Raw genomic sequence first — 17812 nt, forward strand, 5'->3', positions numbered from 1 at the left:
CCACGATGCTGCAGCAGCAGCAGGGCATTGTGGCAGCCTTCGTCTCTTAAATTCATCAACGCTTTTCTATTTGCTGATCTCTGGATATCCATCCCTGCATCTCTGCTGAGGAAGACCCTGGCTGCACCTTTAATCGGATTCCTTGAGCTCCCATGTACATCCTTCTTATTAGCAAGTATTAGGTAGGCAATTTTAAAGTGCTTTTGGATTTGCAGGCAGCTTTAACATTGATCTGAGAACTCTATTGTATTCTCTGTAAATATAGCAGAAGCCTCTCTTTAAAACCTACTCTGTTTCAAATCTTGTCTTTCTTCTTATGTTTTTGTGGTTGGGCAGGGGGGACTGCTGTTTTTTCCTTCTTTTTTTTTTTTTTTTTTTTAAAAATGATGTAGCTGATTTGTGCTTTTGGAAAAGGATATTCCCTCGTTGATCCCTCCCCTGTTCTGCAGAACAGCTATAACTGGTGCCATACAGTTACTTTCAATGTTGATGAACATCTGTTCAACTGTCTAACATATAGGGCAGGCTGCTCACTCTTTTATTCTTTAATTTTCCGGTGCGTACTTCAAAGCTGCAGATCAGGATTCTACCCACTAAGTAAGTTCTCCTTCGGTTCCAGAGATGGCTAACAGAGGACCAAGCTATGGCTTAAGCCGAGAAGTTCAGGAAAAGATTGAACAGAAATATGACCCGGAATTAGAGTCTAGGCTGGTGAACTGGATTATTGTACAGTGTGGAGAACAGATAGAGCACCCTCCTCCTGGAAGGCAACATTTTCAAACCTGGCTGATGGATGGAACAGTAAGTGTTTTGTCCGATTACATACTTGCATGTTTTTATATACAGTGTCCTTCTTTTCTGTCTTCATCTAGCTACACTGGTCAGAGCTTATTGCCAATGCAGAAATATATGTCTTATTATCTGTCTTATTATCTGATTTATTTCTTTTTGACCAGGAATCTTTATCTCAGAAGATAATTATTCTACTAGTGCACTGGGATTAGTACAGTACTTATGATTCTTATGAGTCATGCATGTTATATATGAGTATGACTCATTCCTTCAGCACCTTTTCTCATACAGTTAAATGAGATCTGTTCTAAAATCAGATGTATACTCTTCTCTTTAAGAAATAATCAGTGTTGACAGGGAGAGGTGAAGAGATATGATATAGGAAATCTGAAGGATTGGATTATGTCATAACTGTTTTCTTCTTGGGAATAATTCTGTAGCTAAAACATTGTATTCCATTGGTTTATTGAACAACAGGCAGATGCTGCAGTTTGCAGTGGGCTGTAAGAATACGCTAATCGTTGAATCTCTGCCAAAGTGACTTTAACAATATTTCAATTGACATTGCTTATTTTTTTGGCTCGGGCATGTGGTTTCTTCTCTGTCAGTTGTTATATAACCTTTACCAGTGATTGCTTTGTTGTTTCTAGCAGATTAGGATTTATATGCTCAGGCTCTTGCCATCAGTTAATGAAAGCTTTAAAGCATTTCTAATACACTTTGATTATTATCAACTCACTACTTTGTTTTTAATTGAAGAAATTATATCCCTGACAGAAACTGGCCAGGTCAAAAGCTTTTTGCAGCATCATTTCATGTGTGGAAATTGCGTCCTAGTTTGGTGACTGCTTTCTAATTTTGTTTCTGTATTTATCTCTCAGCTGTTATGCAAGTTAATAAACAGTTTACATCCAAAGGGAAACGAGCCCATTGCAAAGATCTCTGAATCAAAAATGGCTTTCAAGCAGATGGAACAAATTTCTCAGTTCTTAAAAGCTGCTGAAATCTACGGAGTAAGAACAACAGATATTTTCCAGACAGTGGATTTATGGGAAGGTAAAAATAATAAACTGGAAGTCAGCTTGCAGTCTTCATTTTACTTTGCTTTGATGTGTTGCGATGGTGCATTTTGTCTAAGACATATTCTCTAATGTAATTATCTTTTGTTTCTGTTTGCCTTACCTTATTACCATGTTCTTCCGGTGGTGCATTATCTCCTCTGAGGGATTTATACTGCCCTGAGGACATAACGGAGCCTTTCCAAGCTCATGTGTTATCCAAAAGCCCAATCATTCTGATAGAAATCCTCAGACCTTGTAAAAAATGTTCTCTATGCTAGTTATTTCCATGTAAATGGCTTCTAATAGCAAATATGGAAACACCTTATTTTCTGATGACAAGATTTTATTGCCGTTTTCAAATTATAAGCAAAGCTTAAATTAGAGCTATAAAATGCATTCCCAGGAGCATATATGCCTCTGTGAAGCTTACGAGGGCTCATTTCTGACTAGCAAGAAGCAAAATTCACTGCTATCACCATGTTAGCTGAGCATCTCTCTCTAAGCGTACAGTCTTTTAGGAGAGGTCACTATGGCAACAGCAAAAAGATTCAGAGTGCCCCTGTGGTTTTGCAGTAGCCCAGGTGAAGGCCATCTCCATCCCATGCTCGAAGTGGAAACGGCATGTTCTAGTTCCTGATGAGCTGAGTCATTTATGCATTCATATGGCTGGTTTTGCCCATGCCCTCTGCTGTGGTGATGCATCTCTTGCTGGTGCTCTAACCGAATACACTGTATATCCTGCAGCTCTCTGGACAAAGTGATGAAAAACGCTTTCTGTGAGGGCTCAAAACAAGGACAGCTCTAAGGTAGTGAAAGGGTCAAAAATCTGCCATGAGAATGAAACCGTGGAAAGAGGAAAACAATCCATTGAGAAAGCTGGTCATATAGTTTGTGTAGGAACACACATGGAGCAAAAAAAGTGGGGTCTGTCTTCACAGGCTGTTGGGATATATGGAAGAGATCACTCCCCTGAAGGACAGCTCAAGGAATGAAAGACTAGGAGGCTCTTTGCAGATGGGTTAGAAAGGAAGGATACACTGACAGCTGGAGTTACTGCGATCTGTAATGTTCCCAGAGTGCCAGATTTGCTTGATAAATCCTACCTTTGGGCACAAGGACAGGTTTGTTTCTTCCAGTTCAGTCTTTAGTGTTTCATCTAAGCTACCATTAAATGAAGAGATTTTCACTTCCCTGAACGCCCTTCCCCCCCTCCTCAGTCTAGAAGGCTGCTGAAAGAGAAGCTCCATCTATCTTGTAAGGGATGATAATAGCTCATTTCAGATGCTGTTCTTTGCAGTCTTTTGCTTCTCATAATGGCTTCACACCATGCAAATCAAAGTACGGTACATTGATCCTTACGATGAAAAGGACTTGCTTCAGAGACAAAAAGCTCCTAATGATGGTGGCTCTCTCCTCATTTCTCTTCCTTTCACTCATCACTTTTTCTCAACAGATGTAAGGAAAAAATCTAGTGTCTTCCGGAGAACAGGAAGTCAAAACACAACTTGCAACCTAGGAGGGATACATGCAAGACTTTTCTCTGCTATTATTTTAGGACTTCACAAAACTAGACTGTGTCTCCTCACTTTCCCACTCCCTTTTCATCCCTCCTGCTGCTCATTTCAGTGCTGAGATGAAACAGTATGTCTCCCCAGTAGTGAGTCACTACAGGCTTTTTGTGTCTAACTATAACTCTGACCTCTAGCATCTGTATTGCTTCAGGGCTGCATTGTCTGAACCTGGATGCATTAGCTGGACAGAAAGGACAGTCTCTTTTTTGCTATTTCATAATTACAGCACTCCTAACACTTCAGGACATAACCTCTTTAGAAAGAGAGGAGCTGTCAATATATGTTTATAGGGAAAGAAAAGTGCATGTGAGTGAAAACCAGCTTTTTTCTGGCACTAATTGTTTTCCAAGAGCTTTTGCTTTGAAATTCTTAGTAATGATTAATGAAAATGTTTTAGGATGCAATCTGCTGTTGGCTGTTTCAAACTCACTCAGTCCATCTGGTGCACTTTTCCTCATCTTTGCAACTTCTTGGTCCAGGAGAAGTATCACCTCTTTTCAGCCTTTCTTAAATGTACTGCACTGAGCAACTTTCCCTAATCCATGCCCAAGATACGATGTTCACTGTTTTTTACAGATCCCTCCCTGGTATGTTTCCAGGCAGGCAAGAGGCAGCTGTACCTCTGGGTTGCTTGTTCAGCCTTTACCAAAAAGCATTTCAGGAATACTGTGCAGAGCACAGTATTGGATTAGAACCTTCCTCTTTCTGAACCTGGAGAAAAAGGCCCTCTGGCCAGGTTTCCCCAAAGAGACAGGCTTACCGTGAGAAGTGACCAGGAAACCCGTTCTCCTTGTACAGGCAATGCTGAGATAGATCCTCTGTGACACTGTGCTATTCAAAGCATGCTGCAGAGGACACTGAAGATGCAGAAGAAATGCCGTCAGCGTGGGTCCCTGCAGCATGATTCAGGGAGGCTGAGGCTGGGGGCCGGGCAGGCGGCCCACGTGGCTGTCAGTGAGCGAGTACTGGAGCTGGGGGAAGGCACTGACCGCAATTTTCTTCAATGCCAGAGTCAAGCCTGGCTTCAGAGGATGCAGATTATCCCTTCTGTCAGGTGGCTGCAGTGTTAGGTGACTTTCTCAGTGGAAATTTAAAAATTTTCACTGCCCTTTTTATGCTGACCACCAAGCCCCTTGTATCCTTTGCTGGAAGAGGGCAAATGTCACAAGACCACATGGATTTGGGGTCTTCTCTCACCCGTAGCACCCCTCATGGGCAACAAGGAGGCTCTGGAAAGCAGAGCCGTGGCCGTGGCTTTGTTTTGTCACGTGGCGCTCGGCTCCCACTCGGTCTGTTGTTCCTCTGCAGCGTCTCCCACTCACCACTGACAAATAAAGCAGAGCTGAGTGCGGAGCGTGGGGGGGCTGCCAGATGGCTCCGAGAGGCTGATCATCATATTTTGCTACCCATCTTTTGTTTCTTTTTCTTTTTTTCTGTGCTTGCCGTCATTATTCAGCTCATTCACTTTTAAATTCTTCTTCTCATCCCTCTTCATCCCAGTCAGTCACCACGCTCCTCGTTATATGGGAGGCATCCCAAGGACGTTGTATGTGGCATCTGTTACAGCATATGGTACATCTGCTGCTTCGGGGAGCACTGGGTGTCTCTGCCTCGCGCTCTTCCATGTGCGCCTGTGTACGTGTGCGAGATGTCGGCTCTTCAGCTGCCCTCTTAAGCAGGGACCCCGTCTGATGCAGTTTGCTTTAACAAATACAGTAAAATGAGGGTTCTGGATGGCTGACAATTTATTTTCTGAGCAAACGGTCCCCTGCAGATAGGATTGCTATAAACGTTAATAGGCTGTATGACAGCCACAGTTGGAAGCTGCTAGATGTTTTCAGCTTTGGGGTGTCTTTGTCACCTCAGCCCAGTGCGTTACGCATTTAGTTTTGTATGTACCGAAGCCCTGAACTGCATCTGCCAATAATCGGGGTGATGCGCAGCGTAGACACAGAATGTGCAACGCTCACTTCCCTCTACACTCCAGCTGGTTTACAGCGATTTTTCATTAATACTAGTCTACTGGAGGTATTTCTGAAATCTGTTACCATCACGTCTCTAGTATCTCATGGGTTTATGAATTGCTTATTTCCCCATGTGAAGAACTTGCAGTCAAGATCAGATAAATTATTTTAAGAAAGAGGAAGGACTAGAACAGAAAGAAAGGGAGGGGAGTCACAGAAACACTTATGGAAGGATTTCAGAACAAGGGAGAGGCAAAAGACAGATTTTCAATAACTTACCACTTCACACGATTGGACATACATGCTGTAACTCATTTTTGCTCGGAGGTTTTCCACAAGTTACCGTGTCTGGATTGGGTAATGACTTAGAGTCTGTCTGACTCTGATGTCTTTATGTTCCCTGCCCTTTTTATATCGAATGAAAAAGTATAAGGGAAGAACTGAAAAAAAAAGGAATAATCTTAATTTTTTAAAAAATGTCTGTGTCCTTTTTTTTTTTTTTTTTTTTTTAATTCACTGGAGGGTTTTGGTGGTGATTTGATGGTTAAATTGGGAAGGACTAATATGAGTTATCTGCCCAGGAGCTCTCCAGGATTGCCATAAGCTCTGTTAGCACAGGGACTGGCTGTAAATACCAGGGGTTAAATGGCGGGATCAGTCTTACCAGCTTACAAGTGAAGAAACTGAGACACAGCAGTTATTTACCACATTGTTCTCCTTCAGCCATGTTTTACTGAGTATAATACTGTTCTTTGTACGCCAAAATGATCTCTTTTTAGGAGAAAATTTTGCCAAAAGGATTATCTAGAAGGACTTAAATAGTATGGGGAAAGGCACTGAAATAGCCAGAGGCCTGGAAACCTGGAAATATCTGAATTGTTAAGTTTTGCTTTAATGCTGTCCCTTTGATGACTTTTAATAAGCTCTTGCGTGTTAGTACCTATATTCAGCAACTGTAAAATAGCATTTATTATGCTGTTAATGTACTTTTTCAGGGGAGCTGAGTTAATGTGTTGGATAAAAGTGTTTATCAGTGTGCCATGCTATTTGTTGTGCAAGGATTTCTTATATTGATTTCACTGTCTGGCTTTCTAGGGAAGGACATGGCAGCAGTGCAGAGAACCTTAATGGCTCTGGGCAGTTTGGCAGTCACCAAGGACGACGGCTGCTACAAAGGGGATCCATCCTGGTTTCACAGGTAAAATCCAAAGCACAACTTCCCAGACCTGTCTTCCCAAGGAAACTGATAATATTATGTGTGTGCCTTTAGGCTTTAAGGAAGTTTAAAGGGAAAGGAAGGTAAGAATCTTTCCAGAATTTCCTTGTAATTGAGAAATTTTCTCTTGGGAATCTAGAGGAGGGAAGCAAAGACCAACCAGGCAGCAACATTTTCTAACCTTCACTGGTTCCCAACTTTATCAGCATCACTGCTAAGTTCACAACTTACCATAACTTGTCAGCCCAAAGTTACACCAGGGCTGCTGGGGAGGAGCTCTGTGGGAGCTGTGTAGCACAGCTATGCTGCTGCCTTTTCTCATGTAGGCCCCCTCACCACACCTTACCTGTCCCTTCTGCCCTGGAGCTGCAACAGCACTGCTGGTACCAGGATGAGGGAGCGCATCGCCCATTACTCCAGCTCTATTTTCCTCCTGGAGGCACCCCTTTCGACCAAGGCTGTTACAGGCTGTGTTGGTGTGGATGTGTGTGTGCACGTGTGGGGACCCTACCGGATGGCTACTTTTGGTAGTGCACACAGGTAGGAGTGCAACATCCTGCTCCAGGAACCTTCGTAACATATCCCTCTTGCTGTGTGATCACTGAGGAAGAGACATAATTTTCTTGTCCACTGATGTTATCCCTGACTCTTATTCCTTGGAAGAATAGCAATGATACTTAGGAAGCTCAGGCACCAGTTTTGATGACATTCACCTGTTAAGCAGCTTCAGCTAATCCTCTATATCCATTTTTGAGGAAAAGGGAACAAAAATGGCAGCAGCCATGCAGATAGGTGTGCCATAAGAGTAGCTGGTAGGAAAGGCGTACTTTTGCCTCACATCAGATAACAAACAGAAAGACTAATGGAGGCAAGGCTGTCATAGATGTCAGTAAACCCCCATAAAGTGACCCTTTTACCAAGCAAAAGAGAAGGCAGGAAGCCCATTTCCATTTCATCAAACCAAAAATCATTTCATTTCCTAGTCATCTTTTTTCTTGGGGAGCACCACTTATCTGTAAAGAATTCTCTGCCATGGCAAAGCTGTGTATTTGCTCTAAAATTCCATTTGTTTTGGCTAGGGACTCTGAGAAGCGGGTACAGGAAGAAAAGGAAATCCTTCCAGTTATCCCACCTGGCCCACAGGCACATTATTGACATGAGATTCCACCATCCAGGAGTCCAAGAGTATCTCTTGTGCTGAAATGTCTGAGAGATGTTACCAAAAAGAGTGCTAGCTGCTTGTCTTTGGTTTCCTAGAATTTTCTGATGTCTGGGTGAAGCTCAGCAAAAGCAAAGCAATCTTTACTTAGTTTTCCTTAAACCTTGAGCTGGTTTACTGAGGTGAAGGGAGACTTGAATTTTAGGTGAATGAGTGCCAACTCCTATGCATTCTTTATATGAAATCAGTTTAAATTAACTTAATACAGTCCACAAAGAGATTTGTATTTACTGAATCTAATTGGGTTTAAAATTCAAATCCAGTTACAGGCTCTAATATAAACCAGACATGAAATCACTATGACCCAGACAGGCTTATTTGTTTTATGTAACTAAAACAAAGTCCTACATGGAAAAATTAATTTTCATCTGGCCTCTCAATGGTAGGTGGGAACAGTTTTCATTGGCAAAAATGAAGATGTGATCGCCTCCCTTCTCCCCTAGCTGTCTGTCCTGCCCGTGCTGCTTGGATAGCCAATCCGTATCTATTGCAGCCCCTAAAGTAGCATTTTGTAGCCATTGCTTTAAGGAAAACTGATGCTATTTCTATAAGGAAACAACATATGGCAGATCAGGAGCTGAGTAGCTTACCCATCCCTTCAGGCAGATCAAGCCCCCTCACCGCCACCCAGTGTTAGTCATGAGTCAGGGCTTTTAGGATGATTCTTAATCGCCTTAAGTTAAATTGAAATAAGTCTAGATTAAATGGAATGAGAGTATCCATGCAGGGATCTACAGTGATTAAGATACCCCTACACAAGCTAAGCTGTTTAACTTTCCCTTGCCAGGCCTTCCTTGTGCGCCCTAGTGAGGTTCATGGACCCATGGCTGTTTGTTATCTTGTAGTTTGGCAGCCACAAGCCCTGGTGCAAAGTTGGCATGAGAAGCTAACAGATCTGCGTGGTGGGCTCAGTTTGCAGTAAGGGTGATGCCAGGCGGTGGCAGACAGGCCAAACAGAACTTGAAATAGGGTGAGACACTGACGGGAATAGACGCCTTCACCAATTTTTCTACAGTCTCAGTTAAGGCCATTTCCACTAACCTAAAAGTAAATGGTAAGTACATGTTGTGATCTGTAAGACCATCATATGCTAAATGCGGTGCTTATGAAGGTATCATAACACTATATGATCCAAACTGTTTATGTAATCAACTTCTATTTGCGTATCCAGACTTCCCTTTGGTCTCTCTTTTTATTTCTTCTCTGCAGTTCTCATTTTTTTTTCCTATTCAAAGTCACCTTTTCAACTTTCTGTGGAATTACTCTACAACACAGCTGAAAATTCTAGGAGGAAAGAGAGAAAAATAATAGAATGTGTTCCTGGGATTTTAATTAAAATAAAGGCAGACACAGTGAACCTGAGATTCGGTTATGTAATAGGAGTAGTTCTAAAAACATCCTCTCTTGGAGATCCTGGCAGTAGTTTGGTGCCTGTGTAAGGATTCTGGAAAAGAAATTAAGCAGCAGTGAGAGGAGGTTATTTTCTGAGGCGCCCAAAGTTCTGCGTGCCTCCGTCCAAAACAGCATGCTTTCTGGCAAGAGCTGTGGGATCTGAGAGCCTGTGGTGGGCTTCTATAGGCCCTCTTGTTAGTCTATACATTAGCACTGGAGACCCATGCTGAAAAATGACAGGTCAGTACTGTTTTTCTCTGGACTTTTCCGGTTTGCTGGGCTTTCAGGTGGACATGGGCTCTTCTGTGGTGTCCTGAACGCCCTGAGCCTAGCAAAGCAAGTGATTTTTTTGGTCTCGAGCCAGGGTGCTCAACACAGTACAGGATCAGACCCTCACAGAGAGGATCATGTTGATGGTTTGCAATCGCAGCAGTCACATAATCTAGCATTCTCATCTAGTGGTGGGGTGGGGAGAAAAGGGGACTTGTAACTCGATGCGATATTGCAGGGTAACCTGATTCCAGGACAAACAGACAGCGAAGGGAGAAGGGTTGTACCTGGGTGGGAGTAGAGTGGTTGATCGAAAGCCTCCTTCAGTCTGGGGCTCTGCCAATGCTTACAGCTTATTTGGCAGCAACAGACTGATTCTTCCCCCTTGTAAATGACTTGTTTTCCCCACCTTGTATAAATGAAAGATTAATCTAAGATGAAGAGTTTCTCAGAAGGCAGCAGAGTACAAACTTTCATGCTGCTTCTTAACTGCCACTTTTGCCCTTGGTGTTATTTTCAGGGGAAAGAGTCTCCTTTTAAACTCCAGCAAAGATTCATTGATCTAAAGGGCTTTTGAGACCAAGGACAGTGAACAAAAGTGGTCAGTATGTTTTGACAGAAGATAAAGGACTGTCATACAGTTAAGACACAGGTACAAAGGGCAAAGTCTGTTGCTTAGAGGAGAGAGATCTGGAAATGGCAAGAGAGCAATTGTTCTATCCAGCAGGCAACCCTCATCCACTCTGCGAAAATGAGCAAGTCACTTCTCTGTCCCATTGTTTCTCTGGGTACATTCAGCTCTTATTTACTCCTCTGAGTTAAATTATACCATTTTGTACTGTTGCTCTAGATGGGTATCAACTTGTATTACAGCTCAGGTAAGTTTCTCATTGATCGGATTCCATGGACTACAGCTTTTAAGGGCTATAGGGCTGAAGACAATCCTATCATGCCTGTTATATACAGCTCTACATAAATATTTTACCTGTCATAGCTGCTGGGAAAATCCCTTGGGGTTCTGGAATAAGTGCTACAGTGCAAGTCTCAAGTGTTGCACGTTTGACTAGAGCATTACTTCTAACTGCAGGAAAACAATTAGCACAGCCAGTATTGTCCAGCCCATGGGATGGTGCAAATGAAATATTGAATTACAGGGGACACATCTGTTAACATGAACCAATTTCAGATTGCTTTTCGTGATCCTCTGGGCATATGCAGAATGACGGTATATGTGTGTGTTGCTTTTTTGTGTGCATCTGGACAGGAAAGCCCAGCAGAATCGACGAGGATTTTCTGAAGAGCAGCTTCGTCAGGGACAGAATGTAATAGGCCTTCAGATGGGCAGCAACAAAGGAGCATCACAGTCGGGTATGACAGGCTATGGGATGCCAAGGCAGATTATCTAAAAGCGTCTCTGTCTGTAGAGAAAACACTCCTTCTGCAGCATGGTCTGTTAAAAAAAGAAAAAGAAAACAAAAAAAGCTCATTAGTTCCCTTTCTGCCTGGTTTTTAATAGTTAGTGCTCTCTAAGATTTGGGATATTTTTGGTTTGGTTTGTTTTATTTGCAGCTGCAAGAGTTCATCTAGGAACTTGGGTTTTCGTGGTGGTGTGTGTCAGTTCACAGCACGTGCGCACTGCTGCCTCCTACTTTTCACTTCTGAACTATGCAACGACAATTATTCTGTATTAATTTATTTGCAAAGTGTTATCTTCCATATTTGTCTCACACCGCACTTGTATTTCAACCAGTAACCTCGTTCTTCAATTCAGTGATGATATTGTTTGACCTAAGAATAAAGGCAAAATAAAGACACCTCTTAGACTCGTTATTTAAAGGAGGTAAAAGCAATTAAAACCAATGACCCCACGGTACAGTGCTGAGGAATTAAATGTTTTGAATGGTCGCTCTGTCTCATCTCTAACTCAAGAGTCCTCTCTGAGTGACTCCTTGCTGTAGTGTTTACAGTCTGTGTTACATGTTCAGTTTAGTGTTTGTCTAAAGGCACACCCACTGTATTTTCCTAAAAAGATGTATTATCCGCTGAGTCTGATTCGTGTCATCCCACCCAATTTAGCTCAGATTTCCCTTGACCTAGTGTGCTGGGCTGACTGCAGCTGGCAAACTTGTGGATTGAGATAAAACCAGTTTAATAGGGAAAGCAAGAGCTGTGTGTGAAAACAAAGCTTCTTGCCCACCCCCGGCTGTGGGGGCAGAACGAGAAAGGGAGAAGGCCTTGGCACTGTGCAGACACTGTTTAGCAATAGCCACCACACCGGTGTGTTACCAACAGCGCTTCAGGCACAGATCCAGAGCACAGCACCCTGCGGGCTGCTGGGGAGAAAGCTGACTCCATCCCAGCCAAACCCAGTGCATCCAGCAGCAAACTCAGGGAATTCTTCACCATGAAAGGGCAATCTGTCAGAGAGAGGTGAGACCAGGCTGTAGCTTGTGATAGTTGATATTATATCAAACGAAATGCTGCAGAACAAGGTGTGTTTTAAATGCAAAGGAAGAAATAGAAGCAACGTGCCAGAATGCTTCTGACCTGGAAAACGCCCATGGGTCAAATTCAAATAATCTGTTATGTTCACCTGTGATGAGCTGTAAATGTGCCTGGGAGTTCATTTTGGGACTGTTTGTTGGAGAGTCCATAGAAGAACTGCTTGCTTGCACAGTCACCTGGCCACAGAAGCTTACCAGAGCAGGTTCACCAGCTAGTCAGCTCAGGTTGCCTCATGGCTGTGTGGCACGTACACTTGGGGGATATATGCTATTTTCTCTGCAGGGTTTTCTTCCTGTTGTTAACTATCTCTGCAGGCTTCACTCCCAAACACCAATCGCTTCTTCCTGACAGGCAAATAGGAAGGGAAACTATGAGTTGCCTATGGGTAAGAATCAGGGGGAGGGCCAGCAAGGCTGGTGTCGTGGTTGGAGCCTGTTACAGACAACCCAACCAGGATGTAGAGGTAGATGACATATTCTATAGGCAGCTGGGAGAGGTCTCAAGATCGCTTGCCCTTGTCCTGGTGTGAGACTTCAACCCACCAGATATCAGCTGGGCACACCATACAGCTGAGAGGGAACAGTCTAGGAGGTTCCTGGAGAGTGCTGGGAGTAACTTCCTGACGCAGCTGGTGAGGGAGCTGACTAGGGTGAGGGAGCACTGCTGGATCTGCTGTTTGTGAATAGAGAAGGACTTGTGGGGGTGTGATGGTTGGAGGCCTTCTTGGGCACAGTGACCATGAAATGACAGAGTTCTCAATTCCCAGGGGAGCCAGCAGGACTGCCACCATGGACTTCCGGAGGGCAGACTTTGGTCTTTTCAAGAGTCTGCTTGACAGAGTCCCTCGGGAGGCAGCCCTGAAGGGCAAAAGAGTCCAGGAAGGCTGGACGTTTTTCGAGGAGGAAGTCTTAAAAAGCGCAGGAGCAGGCCGTCCCTGTGCGCTGTAAAGCGAGCCATCGGGGGGAAAGACCGGCCTGGCTGGACAAAGAGATATTGTCACAACTCAGGGAAAAAAGGAGAGTTTATGGCCTTTGGAAAAAGGGGCAGGCCACTCAGGACGACTGCAAAGGTTTGCAAGGCTATGTAGGGAAAAGATTAGAAAGGCCAAAGCCCAAGTAGAACTTAACCTGGCCTTGGATGTTAAAAAAAAAAAAAAAATTCTATGAAACATAATAATTGAACTCTACGGGCTTTTTCTTTTAATTCATGACAGACTTCCAAGAAGGCCTGAAAACGTAGTATCTGGGCAGGTAACAAATGAAGGGTGATCTGTTCTGACAGCTGCCTGAGTGCCCACACGCATAGGTAGGGGTGACTTCTGTCGGAGTCTGAACCTAGTGACACGCGGTGGCAGCTAGCTGTCCACTAAGTAGCGCTGGAGCCGGCAACACCCAGATTGATGCGGCTTCAAAAGTTGCTACCACGGAGGAAACTGAAGGGATGACTCCCCGCGCTCAGATGAACGTCTGTCCTTCCTGTCAGGAGAAGGGTGGGAATAACGCCTCCCCACTTCAGTCAAGCTTTGCTGAAGCGCTGGGGAGCACAGCAAGCCCGGAGTGACGTAAAGGTCGAGTTACAAGGTCAGGGTTGAGGGATTCTATAGCAGCTGCCACTGAAAAGGTCCTGCCCCCACCTTGTACTTCCTCTTACACATGCCAGGATATCACGGCTCCTCCACTGTTCCCTTGTCAAGCACTTTTTTTTGTGTGTTTACTACCTGTTTAGGGCTATTTTTCTGTTACTTAGGTGAGTTAGCTCAGTACAGGAATAGATGACCACCCCAAATGGTGCATCTGGGGTAGGAGCTCACCTTTCAGCTGTGGTGGGGCACTAGCTCAGTGCAAAGCATGGCACGTATCTTCCCCCTAAATATTACATTAGGTGTGATGTGAAGATAATAGCAGGTTTTCTTACTAAAAACAAATCACAGAATCACAGAATCACGGGATTCTCAGACTTGGAAGGGACCTCTAGAAACCATCTAGTCCAACTCCCCTACTGAAGCAGGATTGTCTGAAGCACATTACTCAGGACTTCATCAAGGCAGGTCTTGAAAATCTCCAGAGTAGGGGACTCCACGACCTCCCTGGGCAGCCTGTTCCAGTGCTCTGTCACCCTCACTGGAAAGATGTTTCTCCTCATGTTCAAATGGAACTTCCTATGTTCCAGCTTGTGCCCATTGCCCCTTGTCCTATCACTGGAAACCACTGAAAAGAGTCCAGCTGATTAAGATATAATAAGCTGATTAAGATATAAAACCAAGATCCCTTAACTTCTTTGGGCTGGCGGAATGACAAGCGACTGCCACCAGAAATTTCACTTTTGTGAATGTGAACAGCAACCATCTTCCCCTAACAGGGACTAGAAAGTGGCAGCCACAGCAGACAAAACAGCTGGATGAGGGAAGCTGGAAGAACGGCCTTGCAGGTAAGAGGTCTGAGAGGTCACAGCCTGACCCCTCTGTCCCACACTACCCACTCAGGGCACACAGCCTGCAGGAGCCAAACCTGAGCTTGGTGACCTGGATCTACCCCCTCCATTCTGCATGTCCTTTTCTTGGGAAACACCAGTTTGAAGTGACACGTGCCAGTTGCGTTCCTAGGGCATGTTCCTTACTTTCTGTACCCCTAATCCCACCTGCCCCTCTTCTCTGTCAAATTTTCTCCCTGACCGTGCAGCCAGCAGAGGGTACCTGGGCAAATTTAGTCCTAGTCATTGCTGTGGCTGACTCAGAAGAACAGAGAGACTTGCTGGTCAGAGCAGTGGTCCATCCAGCCCAGTGCTCTGCCTCCGGCTGTGGCAAAAGAGACTACTTAGAGCGCTTGAGCCCAGCTGCTTTCTGTGGTCCCTGCCCTTCCATCAGCATTGCCATTGTAGCAATAGGGCACATCCCAGCAGAAGAAAGGCCATGCTCCAGTTAAATATTCTTTCATTAAAGCTATATTCCCTAATTAAATGTGCTTTCATTAGATTTGGCATTCTAACAGCCTCATTGAAGTTATAGAAAACATTTTGTGCTTGAACAAACAAAAAAACCCCCAACAAACCCAATGTGATAATTTTAACAAACTGTGTTAGCAACACCAGCTAAGTGCTCCAGGAAAGAAAATCTGTACCCTGTAGCTGCAGACACAGGACCTGGTTAGTGTGGCAACAACAACCGAGAAGGTTAATCCCCAGGATCTTATCTTTGACAACCACTCCTCAAGCTCACAACATTCTTTTCCATTCCTTAAACCATCAAATTAATCTAGCTGTTAATAGCTGGCAGAAGATGCTGCAAAGTATACTTTATTCTGGTGGCTTAACTGTAGCCTTCCATTTTCCCATAGGATGGGTATAGAAATACTAAAGTTGTTATGAATTAAATATTAACACACTCTGCCCTACTAATGTCATCTTATTGAAACATCCTTGCTACCAAGTTTACAAACATCTTAAGCTAAGGAGTAAATTAATATAGTACCAGGCTACTTTAGTAACCAAGTTAACAGGAAATATTATCACTTTTCTTTTATTAACAATAAACCATTCTAAGTTTGCTTCTACTGCATCAAAAGCACTTATGCAGGTCTCCCAGAAGCCTAATTAATTTCTATGACAACCTTCTACTCCTAAAAGCCTTGATATACATTAGAATAGAGACACACAGGGGGTTTGAACACATACTGAAGGGTATGGTGTAAGTGTGTGCTTGGGAGGAGGGGGTGTGCATGTGGTTCCTCTCTGAGCTGTTGGGCTCTCTAATGCTTAGAAGATGCTTGGTTCCCTCTGCGGGTGATCATCAACAGCTCACTTAAGGCTGTGAACTCACTTCAACAGCAAGTATGAGCTAAGATAAGACGCTGTCACATGCTGCCTATAATCCTTTTTGAAGTCTGGCTGTAACTTGGCCAGCTATCCCACTTTAAAATCAAAATAAAATATTTTTGTGAGAAAGGGCTTTAAATATCTTCTCCATCAGCAGCTGGACCTGAGAAAGCCCCATCATATCAGGCTGGACCAGGAACACCTAAAATATTGCTGCCCTTGTGTTTGACGTACTTGTAGAAATGTAAATGACATTTATCTGCCTTCATGAAGGTTTTGAGACCATGACCTCATTATGGGCAATTGCTTAGTAATTTCTTTTTAACATTAAGGTGGCATCTAATGGGCTTGCAAAAGGATGCTTAATCATGGAATCATAGAATCATAGAATGGCTGGAGTTGGAAGGGACCTTAAAGATCATCGAGTTCCAACCCCCCCTGCCATGGGCAGGGACACCTTCCACCAGACCAGGTTGCTCAAAGCCCCATCCAGCCTGGCCTTAAACACTTCCAGGGATGGGGCACCCACAACTTCCCTGCGCAACCCATTCCAGTGCCTCACCACCCTCACAGTAAAGAATTTCCTCCTAATATCTAATCTAAATCTCCCCTCTTCCAATTTAAAACCATTACCCCTTGTCCTGTCACTACATCTCCTGACAAAGAGTCCCTCTCCGGCTCTCCTGTAGCCTCCCTTCAGATACTGGAAGGCTGCTATGAGGTGTATGAGTGAGGAAGAACCACATACATGAGCGTGAAATCCAAGTTTATCCCCATTTATAAGGACAGCAAAAAGAAAATACAATGAACAGAAAGTCAATATTTAGTTCAGCCAGTTCAATTAAGCTGGAGCTTGAGGACTATTAGGCTAACATAACAGGACATGTTTCATATAAAAGCAAATGAAGGTGAAAGGCATGAAGTGGCCCCACTCATCAGCAAATTTGTCCATAGCATCACTTTGCAGCGTCTTCTGACAGCATCCCCCGGGCTCCGCAGGGGAGCGAGGAGAAGATGCTGCTGCAGCAACGGGTATCGGCCAACCCTACCCCACCGCCCGTGAGCTGCCCCTGTGGGCTGGTCACACTCCAGCCACAGCACACTCAGACCAAGCTGCCTTCTTTTGCTGACTGCTGAGGCCAAATCAGAGCCCCCAGGGAGGAAGGGTGAGGACTCGGGATGTCAGAGATTCATTTCTGTGTCTGTAATCGATTGCGTTTGGCTCTGGCTGCATCATCTGGATTTGTTTCTCCTTTATGAAAGCAGGGCCAACACTCACTTGACAGTGATGGCTTGAACAGCTCAGGCATTAACAGGATCAGTGATATGATGATGTCTCCTAGCTAGAAATAAGTTTTCAATATGTTGAGAAGGGAACTGAACACCTTCAGGGGAAAGAAATTCAGCCATTTACTCCAAGCCCCTTCTGACTGCCATGGTAGTTCCTGAGCCAGGGAGAGAGGGGCCACCAAGGCAGCAGGTGATTGTGTATTCACAGACACACACACACCCCCCTCCCTCCAGCTTTTTGTCTTCTATAAACTTAAAAAGAAACATAAAAGGTGATTTTTTAATGCACACATAAGCTACTAAGGCAAACAATCTGAGACACCCTAAATTTAAGGCAATCCCCAAAGAGACAGGGAGAGGAACAGGCATTTTTGTCAGCACGTGTTTTGCGCACAGTGTGCTCTTGACTGGAAACACATGTTTTCCCTCTCTGTGCGGCTTGCTGTCCTGCAGAAAAAGCAAGTGACATGGGCACAAAGACAGCACAAGCAACTGCTAGGAAAACACGTGCAGGCGACCACCTCTCCCCTCTCTAACAAACAGATTTACCTGTTTAAAATTCATGGAGGTTGTTCTTCCCACCTGAATTTCCAAAATAAAAACACCACAGTTTTGTGACTAAGCTCAAGCAATACAAAAACATGAGGGAAAATGGGAGGAGGGGGATGAAAAAAAAGATAGGAACTGTTATTATAGGGGGAAAATCACAGCCTTGGATGGAA

The 17812-nt window shown here is 44.1% G+C and overlaps 1 protein-coding gene across 1 annotated transcript; it reads left to right on the forward strand.

Moving 5' to 3' along the window:
- Positions 1-621: 621 nt before the first annotated feature.
- On the forward strand, positions 622-11287 carry TAGLN3 (transgelin 3). The gene is made up of 4 exons (XM_074152247.1): positions 622-801; positions 1674-1848; positions 6484-6586; positions 10750-11287. The coding sequence occupies exons 1-4, from the start codon at positions 622-624 to the stop codon at positions 10889-10891; spliced, it is 600 nt and encodes a 199-aa protein (XP_074008348.1). The 3' UTR covers positions 10892-11287.
- Positions 11288-17812: the final 6525 nt, after the last annotated feature.

The sequence above is a fragment of the Numenius arquata genome, chromosome 1, assembly GCF_964106895.1.
Source record: "Numenius arquata chromosome 1, bNumArq3.hap1.1, whole genome shotgun sequence".
Lineage (NCBI taxonomy): Eukaryota > Metazoa > Chordata > Aves > Charadriiformes > Scolopacidae > Numenius > Numenius arquata.